We start from the raw sequence: 20,530 nt of genomic DNA on the forward strand, positions 1-20,530 counted from the left end.
TTTCTCTCTCTCCCTCCCTCCCTCATTCTCTCTCTCTCTCTCTCGCTCCAAATCACTCCCTCTCTTATTCCTTTTCTCACTCTACCTGCCCTGTGCCAGCACATCCACACTAATCATTGACAGCATCGCGGCTTTAGCTAGCCTATAGGGTTTTTCACCATGTGATTTTAAATGGCTGATAATGATACCGAGTTGCTGATACATGCAGTGACGTGGGTGGTGAATGAAAAGCTCGGTAAAACCATCAATGACCTCTGGTTGATCCGTGATAACTGTGGAGAAAACTAAATTCTATGAAATTCTATGAAATGCAGGTAAAATAAAATCCGACTGCATAGTTCCTTTAAAGTATAAGCCCGGCACAGTAATATGCGTCTGTATTAATTACATTTTAACTGTTTATATATACAGTTTATATGCAACCAAAAGCAGGGCAAAAATACTATTTAGTCCACTACAAGGTCCATAGTTTGGGCGAATCCACAAAGGTTTCAGCACCATGGACAGCAATTCACCTTAGCAAATGGTACATCCCCAATGTGAAGGCATTTGGGGTTAAACGCTGTGTTTCAATACACTCTGGTGACTTTTTACTTTATGACCATTTTTGTTACTTTTTAAACAACGAATATACTGTATACTACCTCACTGCGGCTATTCATATAGGCCGTATATTTACCGCTGTTGTTTTCTAAGAGAAATAAATGCAGGTAAAATAAAATTAGAATGCATATTTACTATTTTAGTATAAGCCAGTGTATATATATATATACATATATATATATATGTCACTGTTTACTACAGGGAAAAAAGTTTGCTACTGGCACATAACACTGTGTATCAATGGCACTGTGACAACCTTTTATTTTGTGGTAATTTATTACTTTCTTCTGCCATAAATATACCAGCCTACTGTTTGAACTTGGAAAAAAAAATATATCACTATGGATGTTCCTATAAGTTACATAATATCCATATTTTTTAATGTACAATTTACCCCATGTGAATAGATGACACTCTGGCCACTAATCATTTTAGTTTTCAACTCTAAGGCCATAAATACACCAAATGCACTTGTAAAAATTATGCTGCACTGTAGCTATTCATAAAGACTGCTTTCTCACGACGTTTGAGAAAAGTAGCCCAGCTATGTTTTGTCTCTTTCCGTTAAAATTCCTGCAATTCTTCACAATGTCCTTGGACTGCTTTGAGTTAAAGCAGAAATACCACAATGAGAACTGTAATGTAAAGCGGCAATGATAGGCATTGCTGCCACGTGTTTTTAATGTCTCTTTAATGAAAATTATAGCGTGAGCCTATTCCATGTCCATCAAATTCACTTATTATAAATTAACTTTCTACTGTCCGTTCAGTCCCTCTAATCCATTTAGCATTTTAATTTAAAAGAAAAAAAGTAAGTGTGAATTAACAACAACATACCAGACAATGGAGATTCTTGGAAATCAAGCGTGAAAAGAAATTTTTTCTTAAGTTGAGAAAGAGATTACTTTTTCATTCATCCCTGAAGCTCAGTTATGTTACATCAGAAAAATAACCTGATTTAAACACACAGGTTCTCACAACTTTAACATGTACAATTCTTTTAAATGCAAAAAACATAATCTCACGGCACTTTACAAGATAAAGGACTTACACTATTAGAGTAACCAAACTAATCCCTTTAAGCCAACTCTCTTGGTGATAGTGGTCTGTCTCGCTCTTGTAGTTCTGTAGAAGATGTTGTGTTTAAATACCCAAGGTTAGTTTTCAGCACCACGGACAGTCCCTTAATAAACGGCTCAGACGCAATCACAAACGAATCTATGTTTTATGTGTCTTCATCACTTTTAAGTTAGTTTAGAAAAAATATTTCATGAAGGCTAACCCAAAACATATTTAATGTTAAACCTTGACATAATTTACTAATTTTAGTAACAATAACCTACTACTAACAACAACAACAATATGAGCTCGTTATTCGCCAAAATGTCAGGTATTAACAGTGCAGAGACAGGTATTTAAGATATTATAATTTGGGGGGGGGGGGGGGTGGATCAATTCAATTCAATTTAATTTATACAGCGCCAAATCACAACAACAGTCGCCTCAAGGCGCTTTATATTGTAAAGTAGATCCTACAATAATAGATACAGAGAAAAAACCAACAATCATATGACCTCCTATGAGCGAGCACTATGGCGACAGTGGGGAGGAAAAACTCCATTTTAACAGGAAGAAACTTCCGGCAGAACCAGGCTCAGGGAGGGGCGGGGCCATCTGCTGCAACCGGTTGGGCTGAGAGAAGGAAAACAGGATAAATACATGCTGTGGAAGAGAGACAGAGATTAATAGCAGGTACAATTCAATGCAGAGAGGTCTATTAACACATAGTGAGTGAGAAAGGTGACTGGAAAGGAAAAACTCAATGCATCATGGGAATCCCCTGGCAGCCTACGTCTATTGCAGCATAACTAAGGGAGGATTCAGGGTCACCTGATCCAGCCCTAACTATATGCTATATCACATACTGCATTTTTCCAAACTACGTCCAGCACCATGTCATGATCTCTATGTGTTTGGAGGCACACCACAATTTCACTTTAATTCATTCATGGAATAGCATTGCAGTTTTATCAGATGCAATATGCATCATGTAGATCTCCCTTTTCCACCACTTCTCAAAGATTCTCTGTTGGATTGAGGTCAGGTGACTGTGGAGTTCATTTCAACACAGTGAACCTGACATTGATATGGTCAGCAAACCAATGTGATATATTTTAAGCTCGTGAAAGCAGCTAAGATGGGCACACTTTAGTAACAAAGAGGTGGACAGCAACAATATTAAGACCGACTATAGTGTTTGAAAGATGTTCAGTTGGTACTAAAGGGGCCAAGGTGTGTCAAGAAGATATCACCCACGCTATTAAACCACTAGAAGCAGTCTAAGCTACTGATTCAATGCAGGATGAATCCACACTTCATGTCCTTTATGCTAAATTCTGACCCCAAATGTTGCAGCAGAAATTGAGACTCATCAGACCACAAAATATTTTTTGACTCTTGGATTATCCTATTGGCGACTTGTGGAATTAGAACCGTTTCGTTCTTAGCTGACCAAAGTGGTACCCTGTGTGGTCTTCTACTGCTGTAGCCCATTTGCTGTTTCGCATACCTTGGTTGCAACTGGTTATTTTAGTTACTGTTTCCTTCCTTAAAAAAATGTTTCCTTTCTTCACAGTTTGAAGGAGTCTTGCCATTTTCCTGTGACCAGGAGATGGATGTGAGAATTTCCCAGTAGATCAGCAGTTTCTAAGACACTCACCAACAGCAAGAACCATACCTAACCACTCAAGTTAATTAAAGGTGAGTTAAATCACCTTTCCTCCCCATACTGATGCTCATTTTGAACTTCAGCAAGTCATCTTAACCATGCCTAAAGGATTGAACAGATTGATTGTTAATACAAATGTCGAATCATTCAAACCGGTGTAACTTAAAAAGTGGCCGGTAAGTGTAAGGCAATGACAAAACATGGCAGCGTCATTACACATCCAAGTACTCAAAAAACTAAACTTCCACCGTGAAACCAGTTTATTTTTGTTTTGTTTTTTGGTTAATCTGTCATTTTAAGGTTATTTGAATACACAAAATATTACTAATGATTCAAAACTTACATATCTTATTCACAATGCTCTTACAAACCTCTACCTGGCCACATAACACCTTAATTTGCTTAAATGGCCTACAAATTAATACAATCAGGAAAATAAGTATAAATCAAATGAAACCCAGCAATGGCAGTGAAACAATACACAGATTGATGGACTCAATTCCTGAGCGATTGTGGCTCAAGAGTTGGGAGTTTGCCTTGTTATCAGAAGGTTGCCGGTTTGAGTCCTGGCTTGGACAGTCTCGGTCGTTGTGTCCTTGGGCAAGACATTTCACCCGTTGCCTACTGGTGGTGGTCAGAGGGCCCGGTGGTGCCAGTGTCCGGCAGCCTCGCCTCTGTCAGTGCGCCCCAGAGTGGCTGTGGCTACAATGTAGCTTGCCATCACCAGCGTGTGAATGTATGGGTGGATGACTGGTTGTGTAAAGCGCTATACAAATACAGGCCATTTACCATTTAGTTTGCCCCTCTGAAGCAATGAAAAGATTCACAAGACTGTGACCCAGTAACACAAATCCCACAAGCTGCATCAGCTCCAAGTGCAATTCACATCTCTTAAAAACAAGCAACCAAAAAAACCCAACAATCGTGGATTAAAGGAGTTGTACAATGAAACTAAAACAACATACCACAAATAAAAGAAAAATAGTCTGTTTTAAATCTTTTTTCATAATTGCAGAAAGGGATAATGAATAACTGAATGGATATTTATTTCAATTGCATCATCACCAGTTGCTGGGTGCTCTGAAGTCAGATATCCAACACCACCTCTGGCATGTCAGAATAACCAAAACATGCTTAGCACCCAAAGAAAAAGAAGTGCACAGGAGACATGTGGTATGGTATGGTATAGTATACGTTCAACATAAGGAATCTGGCTATCATTAATAAAATCTGAATAACTATGTGATCGTAACTAGGACCCAATCTTACCCTTAAGATGAAAGTTCAAGCATTTTACCCTTCCTTATATTTTCCTTTGTACCATTGGTTAATAATCAGTAATTCTATTTTTGATTCCACTTCCAAATGCACCAGCTGCATCCAGCTTACTCAACATTGAAAGAGACTAGAAAAGACACTGACCAATGAAAGAAGGCATTACTATTGAGCTGCTATCAGTGGCTTAATTCTGGGGAAAGTTAGAAATGTATAAAGAACACAACACTAACATGCAAAAAGTTTGTTTTATGAATCATTTATTGTAGATCAATGTGTTTACAAAATGTCTAGTGAGGAAGAGTCAAACACAAACTTCAGTGGCAATTTTAGATACAAGGCAAGGGCAATACATTTATTTTTGTTCTACCCAGGAGAGAAAACTTTGATACAAAAAGAATTTGAAGTTCAGGGAAAAAAATGGTGAGTTTATTGACAGTTGTTTGACACTGAATACCAAAATTAGGGTGATGACTTTAAATTTTCTTACAGTTGAAAAAGAAGAGACCCAGTGTTTAAAAGAAATATCTGGGAATGACTAAAGAAAACTAAAGTTTAACGTTGGACAGATGGTATTTTGAATAAAAGAACCGGCTTTAAACACTCAGACTCTCACATGTCTGCAATATAGATATTTATATAGCAACTGCTAATTAGACCAAAGGTGATATTTTCAGTGGGGGGTTTTGTATTAAAATAAAAACCAATCTGTCAGACTTCCAGGTAGATTTGGGAAAACAGGAATAATGGATGCCAGTTGATTTGTGAGGCATAGGAAACAAATAAACCACTCTGGCAATAAAGGAAGTCATATCCCTTAGTGAAACTGTGTTTGAGCTGACTGGATGTATACTGGACCAGTGGCGTGTTTGTCTGAGTGCATCTGTACATGGTTGAGTGTGTTCCTGGGGGCGGATTACACAATCATTTCCAGCTGTCGTGCGTATTCGATGACCTGTTGTGCCAGCTCAGTAGAAGGGATGTTCACCTCTTCTGTCCGCTGTTGCTGATTGGTGAAAGAGTAATAGCCATCTGCACTCAAATTCCATCCTCTCTGAAATGGGGGAAAATGTATTCATTTAAACAAATAAAAAATAAAATGAAAATCAACAGTTACAGATTGCTTATGTAGTTATTTGACTTATTACATGCAATAATCTAGGAAGGATTTTTATTTTAATTATAGACAACTTGTTAAGGAACATCTGAAAACAAACAGTAAAATGTATCTTTTCCATCTGATGTTATGAATATTACTTATTTTTCAGGTTCTGCCTATGCACAAATTTTATCTAACATCTGGAGGGACATTTTCCTGTATATTAACAAGCCAGTTTCTGACAACTCCCCTTCCTATATCCAATCATAATGACATCTACAACATAACACGTTGATTAAGAACCAACTTAGACTTTACATAAATATTTCAGGCACCAAGGCCACCTGACAGCCAGTGTTTACCTAATAAATCTTAATAAGCATTTGCATAAGCAGAAGCAACAGAGTTAAGCAGGAACTTAATTTCTTTAAATCATGTTATCACAGCAGGAATCTAATGTCTCCTCCTCATAATATCTGGATTTGACTACAGGCTTGATTCCCAAATGAAAACAGACTTACCTTCTTGGCATAATCTGTCATCTTTTTGGGGGAACTGAAGAAAAGCACACGGGTAGCTTCACTGAACTGGATCTGCTCATACGCCTTCTCTATGCAACCTGCAATCTCGTCGCTGCAATTGAAAAGGTCAGCTTTAGTTAAAGTCATCTTCAAAGGACAGAGTTGTATTTTTAATGACGTTTTATACATTTCTACATTATTATGGCACAACACAGTGAAATGAAGTTGTTTTTCCCCCCAGAGTTCACAGTACAAATCAAGAAAACATTAAAAATTAGACAAAGACAGGAAAGATATTGTTTAAAAAGGTGTTTAAACTGCCATCTATTTCACATTTGCTCAGGTTAAAGTATTGGTACAACTATGAGAGTAAAATAAATCATTGTGTTTGTTGTGTTGAGTTGTCTTTACACTATTCACTGCAACTATGTAAAATGGATTAAAATAGCTTTTGCACACCTAACTGTTGTTATGTGGTTGTAGGCTACTGATAAATATTTTAAAATTCACAACGAATGCAGAATGTGTAAAAGGCATAGAAATCATTATGGTCCTTACCGAATTGTGTCCAGAAGAATATCTATAAAAAAGGTGTAGCTCTCAGCAGGGATGTTGCCTTTGGCTAGGAATACTTTGTTGTAGCTTCCCTCCATCAAGTACTGAAATTAGCAGAGAGAGAATAAAATATTAAGATTGCATTTACATCAAAGTTACTATAACAGGACTTAAATTATTGTGTATAAGTAAAACTCCAATAAGCCAAGCATTTGTCCAAATAAATATTTAGTTTGTGTAAATTAATATATATACCTTTAAATACATAATGGGTATAAAATATCAGAGCACACATCAATCTACCTCAGGCCAAAAGCAATCTATTAAATCTTAGTGAAGCATATAAAGGAATTACTGCAAATAGCAGTCAAACATAACCCTCTGATGCAACATCTATTGTAGGATCAAAACTATTTTACAAATGTAGCTTCTATAATTTCAAGTTAACACTAATGCTAGCATGCATGCATATATATATCACTAATTTTGAGCAATTTACGGGTACAAATTTCCAATTGGACACACAAATTTTTTTTTTCTTTAACACCTGATATTACACAATAAAAATCATCCAAATCAAAATCAGGCATTGTCCATAAGTAAGCTATAGCACCTGCTCTAGAGACACTGGGTGTCTGATGTACACGTTGGTCTGAATATCTCTAGCACTCAATCTTTCGAGTTCTGTGTGAAACTCAGACACGCGATTCTGCGAAAGCAGGAAGAGCAGGTTCAGTCCAAGTAACTGATGCATGTAAGCAGCTTCAGGCAGCTCTTCCCTAAAAAAGAAAAAGATGTAAATAATTACTTCAGTTACAAAAAGACCTCAATCTTGGGCAACAAATTCTCTAAGAGAAAGTGGCATTTACTTGTAATCAAAGTAGTAACATTTTAGCTGGGCCATGTATCGCTCAAAGGATGGGATGTCCTTCTTGAGGATGCTCCATAAGGCTCCTATTTCAAGTACATCACCTAAAATACAAACATAAATTGTACTTAGAAATTATTTTGCAAGTAACTTAAAAAGCTGTTGTGTTAACTTGTGGCAGCTTGATTTGCAGGTACTCACGAGCTAAAATGAGCTGCTGCTTGGTGAGAGAGGATCCACTGGTAGGTAAAAAGTTCAGATCCAACAATGAAATCTGTTTAAAAAGAAAAGATAAATGTAACAATGTAAATCTAAATTACAACACATCATTTGTAACAGAACAAACCCCAAAGTTGGTTTTCATTGAGTTCTAACAACCTAGACAACCTTATAAAACATTTATTTTGATGTCAGACTCCTGTTGAAACTTTTTTCCTTCGTTTCTCAGTCAAACTCTGTTTTAAAAAAATAACAATTACATATACAGAGCATCTCAATGCCAGGGTTATATCACAAGAAAAAAGGAAGAAACAAGGAAGAACACAAGATACAGAGGAAAAAGCTGTAACAAGCATTAACAATCTAATTTATCAAAGTTATATTTTATTGTAACAGTTTTTTTCCCTTTTCAAGATCTTAACTATAGTGCCGTGTTGTAATAGTAATAGTTCCTAATTTAAAAAATGAATAAAGCTTGACTTGGAGATGGTCCACCTTGTTTTGTGAATGTGAAATTTCCCCAACATTATCATTTATACCCACCAGAAGGCAGTTGTCCAATAGGATGTCCTTAGTAAACAAGGACAGCAAACTGGTGACATGATGAACCAAACCAAAGATATCAAGAACCCTTTTTGTTTTTAAGCATTGAAGAGAATGCTAGTTGTGTATAGTTAGGGGGGACGTTTCAGATTCCCCTTGGAATGCACTTGGTTATTACATTTGTATTTTTTGTCATTTAACAAGAAGCTGCAATGAGCTCTTTATCTCCAAGTGGCTGTACCAAACGTGGAATTGATTGAATTGAATAGGTGTATTTTATATATAGGCTAATATAACTTTCATAATGGTTGCTTCTTAATAGAAATATAACAGATTTGACTGACTTTGCCTTGCAAAACTAGTTGTATATACGAACAATTTCTGAATACGAAAAACATCTTTGCTGATGTCCTTATCACGAGTCACTTTAAAAAAAAAAAAAAGCAAAGAAAAAAGGGTTCTTCTTTTTAGTGATACCTCTTTCAACTCGGCTTAAACTTGCCAAACAGAAAACTGAGCTAACGAAAGGTACAGTGACGTTAGCTTTCATTGACTAAGTTAATCATTTGTTTCATCATTATCCTAAAATGATGATATTGTTCGATCCCTCTCCAAACATTGGTTTGTAGTTAGCAAGTGAAAACTCTACACTATTCAACCAAAATTAATTTAATTATCGGTGTTTATCCAGTTACTGACGTTAACGTACAGCGTTAGCTGGGCTAGCGTAAGTTAGCAATCTGTTTGCTAACAGTGCTAACGTTTACAAATAGAAAGACTTCCTTCCTACAATCAACCCTGGACAAGCAAATGTGCGACTTTACCTTAAGCTTGCTCAGAAGGTCTCCACATTTGTTTAGGTTTGGATTTTTCTTGTTCCACTCCGCTTTAAGTGTCTCATACAGCCCAGCGGTCTCTTTCAGCGCCATGGTGATTCTGCAAAATATACGACACCGGCCACCGTAACACGTTAAATGACTGTCGTGAAAAAAACCAAAACACGTTACTGCTTCCTTCAGAAATCAGACAGTTGATCAAGATGGCGGCACTCAATTCAGAACGGTGGCTCAATGACTTACCGAATCACACGATATTCAAAATAATACGCGAGAAGTTGGATTTGGAGTGCACCTCGAGTGAAAGAGGGATCGCTAAGAACCTCACGTTTTGTTTGGGAGCGGATTTGTTCGTGTGGGACGATTCAGACCGCGTGTTTTACACAACCAACCTGCGGCACTTAAACTCAGAGGAGAGCTCCGGTAGCGGGAAGTATCAGACCTTGCTGTGCATCAACCCGCCGCTCTTTGAAGTGTGCCAGGTGCTGGTGAGCCCGACACAGCACCATGTCGCGCTGGTCGGTCAACGAGGCGTCTCGGTCCTGGAGCTTCCTCTGCGGTGGGGCAAGAGGTCCGAGTTTGAAGGCGGACGCAGCAAAATCAACTGCAAGACCATCCCGGTGGCGGAGCGCTTCTTCACCAGCTCACCGTCGGTCAGTCTGCGACAGGCTGCTTGGTACCCTAGCGAGACTGACGAGCCACATATGGTGCTGCTCACTTCAGACAACACGATCAGATTTTACAGCTTGAAGTCTCCGCAGACACCGGCCAAAATCCTGCCAGTGTCGCAGTCAGAAGACGAGAGCAGCCTCGACCCTCCGGTGCATTCGTACGCAGCTTCTCTGGGAGAGATAGCAGTGGCGTTTGACTTTGGGCCGATTTCATCCCCTCCTCGGCAGCTGGCAGGACAGGTCTCCAAAGACCAGCTGGTCTACCCTCTCTATATTCTTTACGAAAATGGGGAGACCTATGTGAACTACACGAGCCAGGTAAACGGTATAAGTCTGAGTAAACCCGTTGGACCTCTCCCCATGTATCCAGCAGCAGAGGATAACTATGGCTATGATGCTTGTGCCATTCTGTGCCTGCCATGTGTTCCGAGTATCTTGGTCATCGCCACAGAAACTGGCACACTGTATCACTGTGTCGTGCTGGAGTCTGAAGAAGAGGATGACACGGGGGCAGTGGAAAAGTGGATCCGAGGCACAGAGACAGTGCCAGCTCTTTATGTGTTTGAGTGTGTTGAGCTAGAGCTCATACTTAAAGTGGCAACGGGAGAGGACGAGGAGCCGCAAGAGTTTGATTTCACCTGTCCAATCAAACTGCACAGAGACCCTCTCTGTCAGCACCGGTATCATTGCACCCATGAAGCAGGAGTGCACAGCGTGGGGCTAATCTGGGTCAACAAGCTGCAGAGGTTCCTTAAATCAGATGAGGAGGATAAGGACAGTCTCCAGGAGCTGGCTGCTGAGAAGCGCTGCATTGTAGAGCACATTCTTTGCACCAGACCGCTCCTGACCAGTCAGTCGGCTCCAATTCGTGGTTTTTTGATTGTGTCTGACCTTGCCTTGGGCGCCACCATGATCTGCATCACCAGCACTTATGAGTGCATTCTGTTACCCCTTCTGAGCTCCATTCGCCCTCCTTCCCCTCCCCTGCTTTGCTCCCACCCAGGTCTGGGCTCTGCCAGCTCCCCTCTGCGTGGGCTGGCCGAAGACTCCTTTGAGCAGCACATTCGCAACATCCTGGCACGGAGCTCCACCAATCCTCTTGTACTTAAAGCTGGAGACAAGGACACATCACCACCACCTCCAGAGTGTCTGGAGCTCCTCAGCAGAGCCACACAGGTGTTCCGCGAGGAGTACATTCTCAAGCAGGACATGGCTCGTGAAGAGATGCAGAGGAGGGTGAAACTCCTGACAGGCCAGAAGAACAAGCAGCTGGAGGATTTGTCTCTGTGCAGGGAGGAGAGGAAGAGTTTGAGAGAAGCAGCAGAAAGGTTGGCTGATAAATACGAAGATGCAAAGTATCGCCAAGAAACCATTATGAACAGGGTTAAGAAAGTGTTGTGTAGCCTGCAAAGCCAGCTACCCATACTGTCAAACAGTGAAAAGGAAATGAAGAAGGAGCTGCAGACCATCAATGATCAACTGAAACACCTGGAAAACTGCATCAGACAGGTGAACATGAAGATGGAGTACCAGAAGACACAAGTGGGCAAGGATATGCCCGGAACTAGGGCAACAGTTTCCCTCAACGCTCCCCAGAAGAAGGTTGTTCAGGATGTCCTCAAAGAACAAGGACAGCAAATTGGTGACATGATGAAGCAGATCAAAGACATCAAAAATCATTTTAGTTTCTAAGCACTGCAGAAAAATGCTAGTTTTTTTTCTGTATAGTTGGGAAAATATTTCAAATTTTCCATGGAATGCACCGTTATTACATTTCCGTTTTTCTGACATTTGATAAGAAGCTGTAATGAGTTCTTGAGCTCTAAGTGGTTGTGCTATCTTCTTATATGCTATATCTTATATGTGCTAGTGTAACTTTACCTTTCATACTAAATGTTTTTCCTTAATACAGAATACAGAAATACAAAAGGTTGGATTTTCTCTTACAAAAAGTTGTATATTTCTACATCAATATTTTTGACATGTTAATGATTGAATCACTAACATACTCAGTTTAATGTCCCGTGTATAGGCAGGAAAAATTAAAAGTAATTTGTGCTAAACTAACCTTATACAGCTGTTTTCAATTTTGTTTGCTCACCTTTTTGCATAAAAATAAATAAATGAACTTGAAATTATTAAACTTGTTTGTGTCTCAATGTAGGATAGCTACAAAAAGCAGAAATATTAAGAGACAAATCCAAGTTAACAGTTTTATATTGACATGCATTAACTGACACGTTCACAGCTGCTGGTTGCTGTATTTGCCAGAGTACTTGGAGAAAACCTGTGTAAACAGGGGGAAGATGCAAACATCACAACGAAAGTCCCAGTTAGTAATTTAACTGCGAAAAAACAAACAAATGTGAACTGAACTAAATATTCCACGTCCTGGCAAGATGTTTGAACTTCTAAAGGAGGCTAAAATCATGTGAGTGTTTGGTTTGATATGGATGTTTAGCATAGATGCAATACATAGCATGCCCCCAGTAAGAGACACAGCAAGAGCATAACTCCTAAACAGAAGGCAGGAAATTATTTGTTTTGTCTTGGTTATTGTCTTAATAAACATTGCAAGCCAAAATTGTAAACAATGTTAAAATTCAAGTAGGGCTTCCTACACACTAGGGATTCACTTTTTCTCCCGTGTCTGAACATGTCCTTCAATGTGCACAGCTGCATGCCTCCAGTCTGCCATCTACAGCTGGGAACTCCAGTGAACAATTTCAGCATAAGATTGCCAAGAATCCTGTATCCACCAGGTGTCACCCCATCTCCAGAGCTGACGGCCTCAGTTTTTCTTCCACCACAGGTTTCCTAGTGAGGAATTCCCCACATAAACAATCAGTGACGTATAAGGAGACCCCAGTTTTGTTGAGTAAGCTTCATTGTTGGGGATCTTTGTCGTCGCTGGGGTCATCAACTGTAATTTAGGCTGCTTGCAGGGTTGCAGTGGTAGCTTGATTTGAATACCAAATATTTGAGATGGTTTATGACCCAGAATAACTATTTACATAACAGACAAGCACTGTTCAAACTGCTATTGGGATTTATTTTTTTTTACTCTCTAAGAAGGTGTTGATAGCTGTGACTTAATAATATACAAGGAGAGCATTTTTAGTCAAGAAACTGCATGTCTTTATGATGATTTAGCTGTTTTTTCCACACACATCACCTCACACTTTTTCTCTCAGATACATAGAAGAGGGTGTGGTAAACAGCAGGGCTCACTCGGGAACAGTCCAAAAGGGGAATTTTAAGTTCTTTCATAAAGGTACAATGTTTAGATCCTGAGGAAAGTTAGCAGACCCTAGGAAAGGAGATATTAATAACTCCCAGTCCAGCCCACCACATTCTTCACATGTGAGTCACTGTAAGCTGGAGAGCTGCGAGGAAAGGGCTGCATTGCCTCTGTTTCTCATTTGTGTTTCTTTCCATGGAGGAGTGGAAAAAGAAGGCGGGGAGGCCACTCCTTCTTTAGGAAAGCCTGAAACTCTTATGTGAAATACGCAGCTCTACACAGGACACATTCACGCTCATACCACATAGTTTACACCAAAACCAAACACTGTGTGCTGGGAGGCTAATGTGAATGCGAACATAGAACTAAACTGGGATGAAGGGGTACAAATAGACTGCATGTGTATGTGCAAGAGAACGAGGGGCAGAAAAAAGGCTTCAGATGGTGGGAACGACAAGGGAAAGAGCCTCGGAAAATGGTGGTATGGAGACTTGGCAGAGGAGACTGTGAGTCACTGTTTATGTGGTCTGTCACTGAGAGACCAAGTGAGCTTGATAAAACACAAAATGTTGTTGAAAAAGAGTCAAATCAAACCCCCATAGCTATTACTTCCATTTTAGGTTATTTATTTTCAGATTGTAGGCATTTTGATAACTAAGTTTAAAAACCTTTTCAAGTTGTACAAAAGTTTTTGCTTGTATGAAAGAATAACCAAAGACACTAGACACAGTCAGGTAGTTTTATTTGGTTACAATGGTTGTTAACATAAGAACAGTTGGCAGAGCTGTGTACAGTAGTCAGTAACATGGCATTCATTCAGTCTAGTTGAGAATGTAATGTTCTTTTATGCAACGCAGATCCTGATCCTGCACATACAACGTAAACAGCGACAATTTACAAAATAATGTATAAATTCAGCACAAAAATGTGACATGTAAAGCATCAGAGTGAAATGCATTCAGATTTTTAGATTTGTACATGATTGTTCTGTTACATGGAGAAGAAAATGCTGAAAACACAACAAAATAAGTTGAAAATAAATTTCTAAATGATGCTTCACTGGACTGATCACATGTGAAAAAAGGCATATTCCTACAAATAATCTCTAATATCTAGACACTGAAGGAATGTTAAAATGTCAAAAAAGGTGGGTTTTTTTTAAGAATAAAATTGCTCTGGAGTTTTTAAAAGTACATGCAGATTTTTGCTCACTTAGACTCAGCCTTTCATTTCTGCTCAGCAAATCTATATTCATCATAAAAAAGCCAACTTTGAGGAGTCAAAGGGAAGAAGCAAACAGATCCTTTGACTTATACACAATCCTTTTCTGAAAGCCCTTGTTTGTCAACTTATATTTAAATACAGCATGTTCATTGTGCAAGATTATAATCATTCTCAGAGGAAACGTTGCATACCTAACATGCAACGTTTAGATTTGGGTCTGCAGGAAAATAAGAGCAAATACAACAGTAGCATAGGTGTGACAGCCAGTAGATGGTCTATGCATCAGAGCCTTTCTGCCTACGTTTGGAGGGTGGGATCAGACGGTTGGGAAGCTCAGGGGGAAGACCATGACCCTCCAGCTTGACCTCAATTAGGTGGCTGGCCAGGGCAAATTCTTCATCATCCAACATGCCATCACGATCGACATCTGAGAGCTTCCAGATGCGACCCAGAACAGAGTTGGGCAGGCGGGAGCTCACCATCCAGTCCTTTGCCTTGGTGCCGCTTAGTTTCCCCTCGTTGGGAGCAAGGTTGTAGAAGATTTCATCATATTTGGGCTTGTCTTTGGTCACCACCCAATCTTCCTCCTCCTCACAACCCTCTCCATTTTCCTCAACAAAGGGGTCACCTTCTGAGAAAGGTCCAGCACGGGTCCCCAAGAAGGCACCACCCTGCACACCTGGTTGATCACCTGCTTCCAGCTCCTCTTGCCTCAGGAGGGGCATCAGTTTGGCAATGTCACTGGAGAGCAACTCATCCAAGGATGCCATCAGATTAGGCTTCAAGGATTTGAACTTGGTGAAATCATGAACCATCAGTTGTTCCTTTAAAAATGAGAATAATGTGTTAGTCCTTAGATTAATAGTTACATTAGAATAAACTTTCCTGTTGTAACCACAAGTTAACAGAAGTTGCTTGTAAACAAAGCCAGTGTTTCAAACAAACCTGCATCTTAGCACAGTCTGGAAAGTCTCCAGCAGAAATGTTGTGCTGAAGCTGGATCTTGGAGAAAATAACTGGTAGCTGATAGATCAGATTCTTCTTTTTATTATCCTTCCTGAAGACAGAACGCATCTCCTGCTTCAGGTGGCTGATGATGTGGGCGTGGACCTAGGATTTAGAGAAATAAAACACACAGAGTGCACCAATATGACTTTCTGAATAATCATTTAATGAAAACATGCTGAGACGTGAACAAATATGCAACTCGCTCACCCTAACCAGACGGGCTCTCTTGACCAGATCATTGAGTTTGCGTATGGCTGCATTTCGAGGAAGGTTTTGAATATCAGCAAAGAGATCCTCCTCCTCCAGCTCAAACAACTTACGGTTGTCGTTCACCAGCAATGGCTCTGCCCAGAAGGAGCCGATATAGACACGTAGAACCTCTGGAGTGCCAAATACCTTCCCCAGGGACCACATCAGGGCACCATACACTCGCATCAGCTGCTGGGTGCCCACCATGTCTGCTTTGTTTAGCACCACACGCAGTTTGTCTTCGTTGCCTTTCAGGGCACCGATGGCCTCAGAGAACTCATCGGATATCTCTAGCTTGTGAGCATCAAACAGCAGGACGATGCGGTCCACACGTTCTGCAAACCAGCGCAGTACAGCTGGGAAGTCATACCCTGTTTAAACAAAAAAGATGCAATCACTGATTCATCCGTAGACCTAAATGTGGAGTATGCATTGAACAAACAAGGGTCAGGAGAGGGAAGAAGGTCGACACAGACACAAACCCTAAAGATTATAATCTGTAAAATCCCAAAGACTGAATTTCCGGTCACAGAGGCTTCATTTTTGTGCAAGACATAATGAAAAAGAATTCTTTGACTTAATGTATGAAAGTGAAAGTCTAATAAATTAGTTAATATTTTTTCAGGCACTGGTTGATCTGTATCAACATGATTCTACTAAATCATAAGTTCATCAAAATCCCCCCAAAGAAAACACATTCCACATACTTTTTGTGGGATGGCCACATAGATAGTTTTGGTTTTTATCTTTTTTGGTTTTAAGAAAGCATCTCTAAATTTTTGATAACTGAACTGTGGTACACACAGCACAAGAACTGATAAAAAAAAAAAGAAGTAGTAGCCTACTTTTAAAAGAGCATCTCAGTATCTCTGAATAATCCAGTCCATTTGTTGTTGAGTGAGAAACTGAGACTTCTCTTTTAACATCTTATTTACTTCCATCCTCTTAGGATATAGAAGCAAATCTTGCAGATGAATATTTTAAAAAATTCTAGTGATCAAACCAAAACTGTTTACATGGCTAAATACCACCAGCGGTAAGCAAGGAAATATGTTTTCATAATTTGGGTATACTGACACTTTAAACTTGTTAGTTGCTCATGCAGATTGATTGGAATAATGGTTTGCTTGGAGCATGAGTGAATATTAAATTAGAAAAAAACAAAATGGTGTGAGGTGATTGTGATAGTTAATGCTCAACAGTACATTCTTCCAGATGTGCTCGCAGAATTGACTGCACTGTTTCTGTTCCTTATTATGATTTTATGGCTGCTGTGTACTGCAGAGATTTTATTTTTTTTTTATCTCTGCTGCCAAATGTCATTGCAACAGAGCATACTGGTCCCATGAGTTAGCCAGGCGTGCCAAGGAGATGAGTTTGTGAGCTGATGTTCAAGGACGTGTGTCTCTGCAGGCCCCCCATGCCCTCTCCTCACCTTTGCCTTTTCCCTCACCTCGGCTCACTCTCTGTTTGGCACCAGACAGGATCCCTGGTGTGTCAATAATGCTGATGCTCTCCAGAACCTGGTTAGGCATTTGGGCACACTGGAATCTAGCATATTCATCAGCAAACAAAGAATGACATAAGATTGTTTAAGAGTCTAAATTATGTGGAAATAGTCAATTCTTATCAAAAAAAGCCAGAGCGATCTCAGGAGCAGATTGAAAGCCACTCTGTCCACACACCCTGTCCCTCCCACTGAAGGCCATTGTGTGCAAGCAGGCCTCTTTTGCTCTGGGCTTCCTGAAGGAAAATGACCATTACTGCCAGAATCAAACAATAAGGCCTGCTAACGATGTGGGGCTTAGAACAACACCACTGCTTCCTGCAGCTTATGGGCTTAACGAGCCCACTGGTTCCTAGAACAGGAAGTCAACGCAAAAGGAGAGACGCAAATACATTCTCAAACATACCCTGCTGAGGGAGACAGGAACGCATGCTTGGAAAACTTGCACCAGAATGTCATGATGGAGCCCATTAACAGAAGCACTCTAAGTTCCTGTCACTTCTGGCCTGCGTGGCTATGCCTCTAGTACCTCACTTCACTGTAAGACGTAACTTCTTCCTTGGCTAACAACAGTGGAAAAACATCAGCTTGGGCAGTAAACATGACAGGAATAAACGTCACGTTTGTCCTACAGTTTCTCCAGTCCCTCCACAGTCTGTGACTTCTGTGTTTCTCTTTACCCTAAGAGGCTGTAGACCCCACTAACCTCAGTTTTCAACTTTAATACATTGCAGTTCCTGCCTGAGTACATGAACTTTCATCACCCTCTTGGGTGATATCGCTCTGTTTCACCATTTTTCCACAAATAAGGCAAGTGCCTCCTCCTCTGAAATTTGGCACAAGCACTTGAAATTCCAGAGCTAAAACACTCTCTGTAATCTTAATATCTCCTTCTCTGTTTTCCCTCCATGAGTTCTCTCACATGTTCTGCCTATTTCATGCTAAAATGTAACTGCCTCGCTTAGTGGGGAAAAAAATCACAACGCACTGTGAATAAAAGCCAGATTCTCACCTGTTGAGAAAGGTGTTTCCAAATGGATTGAGTTTGCGGAAAGGCTTGTTAGGGTCTACAATAAGGGCATTCCCTGGGATGACTGACTCCACGTCCCCATGCATGATGGCAGTGAAGCAGTCAGTGGTGGGTTCAGGACCTATCCTGCTCCCAGGAATATCCTGCTCCAGCAGATACCTGTAAATCAGACAAAAAGCTTGTAGTTTGTTTTGTTTTGTTTGTTTGTTTATATTTGCTGTCACTTAAATAAAGTAGAAATACTCAGGAGATATAAGAATGGGCAAATGTATACCATAGCATTGTAGTGTCTTACTTGATGAATGTTGTTTTTCCAGTGGAGTACTGTCCAACAACTAGCACCATAGGCTTATTGTCAAAATCTGCATCCTCCAAACTAGGAGAATGGAAGTCATGGAATCCATAGTACTGCTCCAGAGGCAGCAGTTTCTCGCGGTACAGGGACTTCAGTCCCTCTGTCACAGTGTGGATCACCTCAGGCGCCTTCTTCACATTCTTTCTCCCCCAGCGTGACATATTGATTGACAAGAGGATAGAGAGCTTCTTGCAAAAATCAGTGTCAGAGTTATATCAGTTGCTTGGAGTTATATTTCCTGTGGCCAAGCCTTGGAAAAACCTTCAGGTGTTTCCTGTATTTATACGAATGCTGCTCACTTGTCCTTGAGCCCTTCTCTGCACACACTTAGAGAAACGATAGGGCTGGTGTTTAGTTTAAAGTTGGGAGTTTCTCCTTTGAGTCAACACACTGAAACCTTTAGATCCTGAAACGCAGAGAGAAAATGAGGCAGGTAGAGGTTTAATCAAACAGAAAAAAAGAGATAACTCCACATCCCAAAAGAAACCTGTGTGTGCTTGATCAAAGTCTGCCACATTCTAGAGAAACAATGTGGAATCTAAAGCAAACTTCAGCCCACCCTCAGTCTGCCAAGCATTTTCAGTGGATGCCTGGAAAAAGTTGGTGTTCATGTTGGAAAACTTGCAAACCCAGCCCTGCATCAGGATTTGCTCAGGCACAGCTCATGCCTTTACAGTGAAATGAGTAAGACATTCTTTTATCCGCTGCAGTTCCCCTAAGTGGAACATGTAATTCGTGCACAGACTGCTCATACAAGGAGACATCTCAGGAGATAGTGTTCTCATGGAAAAACAAATGTAACCCTTGAGTAATTATCTTTTTACAGCAGTCTATATAAACAGAAACCCTGGATTAAGAGTCAAAGGCATAACTCATTATAGAAAGAGACTGACATTAAGGAAGATAGGCAAGACACATGTCAACAGATGTTAGCTCATCTGTGAAGAGCTTCTCTTGCAAATCCAATTTAAACTAGGATATTAAAAAATCTCCCCCCGAGGAAAACAGTAATCACAGTCCTGACATGTCATAAGACCAGTGTGGAAAGCCCTCTTGTCAAAATGGCGAACCCTGGAGATCTAATGGAGAGGCATTAAATGTAGCCATTATATACAAAAGTTCTGCTGCGGCCAAGCTGTACGAGTAAACGTGGATTTATGGTCTCACTGTGAAAATCAAAAAGCTGGTTTAGGCTTTGGGATCCGTTTATAATGTTTAAGGATGAAGGAAAATGCCTCGTGGGTTTGCACACCGGAATTGCAACAAAATTTTGGACCTGGAACATGGAAAGTAACATTGAAATGTGCAAGAGCAGCAAGTATCAGGGGAGTGAAAAATATCAGAAGCCTATACAGAAAGTTATTTAGCTACTTTATAAATTGTTGCACTCATTATATACCAAATCAAAGCTTAGTTTTCCCTCTACTTTACAATTACAGCTACATATTTTCAGTTAAAATGCAAGCCAATCATTACTGCCACATTTAAAGTTTAAAAGGAGTATTTACCAAGTTATTATGCAGGCTTCTTCAGGGAGTTCCCTCCAGCTCTCCAATCTTGCCCTCTGGAGCCTGGAAAATATTTTGGCTTAAGGAGATGAAAACAGTCTCTTGGGGAGCTGCAGCTACATGTATGGGTGTACCTCTAACAGCAAATAGGAACCCTCAGTGGAGCGTCAACGCAGCTGAATTAGAGGATCGTTCTTCTCCTGGGTTTAATGTATTTCAGATGAGCTTCAGATCATCTGGAAAGGGTTCCCAATCTCCCAAGGCAAACACTCAGACACACAGGCGCACCACACCGAGGATTTTTTTTTCTCTCTCTCCTTGCTTGCTTCTCTAAGTTTAATACACCTCCTCTTCCAGGGATGCCTGGCAATATGTGGGCAGCACTAACACTCTACTCAGGGCAAGGATGAACTAAGTCGTGGCTAGAGGGCGTGGACTGGAGGAGGGGGTTGCGAATAAATAATTTGGGTGGAGTTGCTTTTTAAAAAAA

At 40.2% G+C, this 20,530-nt stretch overlaps 3 protein-coding genes across 4 annotated transcripts; 1 reads left to right on the forward strand and 2 right to left on the reverse strand.

Annotated features, from left to right (window-relative positions):
• Positions 1-4,849: 4,849 nt before the first annotated feature.
• psmd8 (proteasome 26S subunit, non-ATPase 8) lies at positions 4,850-9,509 on the reverse strand. Its single transcript, XM_023153603.2, has 8 exons — positions 9,491-9,509; positions 9,236-9,347; positions 7,851-7,923; positions 7,651-7,753; positions 7,395-7,560; positions 6,785-6,885; positions 6,227-6,338; positions 4,850-5,660 (listed from the first exon to the last, which is right to left on the reverse strand). Exons 2-8 carry the CDS (start codon positions 9,338-9,340, stop codon positions 5,523-5,525), a joined length of 798 nt encoding a protein of 265 aa, XP_023009371.1. The 5' UTR covers positions 9,341-9,347; positions 9,491-9,509; the 3' UTR covers positions 4,850-5,522.
• nup88 (nucleoporin 88) lies at positions 9,411-12,061 on the forward strand. Its single transcript, XM_004560480.6, has one exon. It carries the CDS (start codon positions 9,451-9,453, stop codon positions 11,608-11,610), a length of 2,160 nt encoding a protein of 719 aa, XP_004560537.1. The 5' UTR covers positions 9,411-9,450; the 3' UTR covers positions 11,611-12,061.
• Positions 12,062-13,884: 1,823 nt separating this feature from the next.
• ehd2b (EH-domain containing 2b) lies at positions 13,885-20,437 on the reverse strand. Of its 2 annotated transcripts, XM_004560477.4 has the most exons (8): positions 20,175-20,437; positions 20,041-20,103; positions 18,473-18,938; positions 18,160-18,336; positions 17,076-17,191; positions 15,599-16,011; positions 15,329-15,493; positions 13,885-15,207 (listed from the first exon to the last, which is right to left on the reverse strand). In XM_004560477.4, exons 3-8 carry the CDS (start codon positions 18,691-18,693, stop codon positions 14,659-14,661), a joined length of 1,641 nt encoding a protein of 546 aa, XP_004560534.1. In that variant the 5' UTR covers positions 18,694-18,938; positions 20,041-20,103; positions 20,175-20,437; the 3' UTR covers positions 13,885-14,658. The 2 variants fall into 2 exon arrangements, with proteins under 2 accessions (XP_004560534.1, XP_004560535.1); XM_004560478.4 differs by having other exon boundaries at positions 17,094-17,191; positions 20,041-20,436.
• Between the last annotated feature and the right edge of the window lie 93 nt (positions 20,438-20,530).

This window comes from Maylandia zebra, linkage group LG14 (assembly GCF_041146795.1).
Source record: "Maylandia zebra isolate NMK-2024a linkage group LG14, Mzebra_GT3a, whole genome shotgun sequence".
Classification (NCBI taxonomy): Eukaryota; Metazoa; Chordata; class Actinopteri; order Cichliformes; family Cichlidae; genus Maylandia; species Maylandia zebra.

Excerpts from the sequence above, each read along its gene's own strand:
- psmd8 (XM_023153603.2), bottom strand. The coding sequence starts at position 9,340 with ATGGCGCTGAAAGAGACCGCTGGGCTGTATGAGACACTTAAAGCGGAG. Across the intron at positions 6,339-6,784 it reads ATTCTTCTGGACACAATTCG|CGACGAGATTGCAGGTTGCA; the intron begins GTAAGGACCATA and ends TTTCAATTGCAG. Across the intron at positions 5,661-6,226 it reads TGACAGATTATGCCAAGAAG|AGAGGATGGAATTTGAGTGC; the intron begins GTAAGTCTGTTT and ends CCCCCATTTCAG.
- nup88 (XM_004560480.6), top strand. The coding sequence starts at position 9,451 with ATGGCGGCACTCAATTCAGAACGGTGGCTCAATGACTTACCGAATCAC.
- ehd2b (XM_004560477.4), bottom strand. The coding sequence starts at position 18,693 with ATGTCACGCTGGGGGAGAAAGAATGTGAAGAAGGCGCCTGAGGTGATC. Across the intron at positions 16,012-17,075 it reads AGGTGAGGGAAAAGGCAAAG|GGTATGACTTCCCAGCTGTA; the intron begins GTGAGGAGAGGG and ends TTGTTTAAACAG. Across the intron at positions 15,208-15,328 it reads CAGACTGTGCTAAGATGCAG|GAACAACTGATGGTTCATGA; the intron begins GTTTGTTTGAAA and ends TCATTTTTAAAG.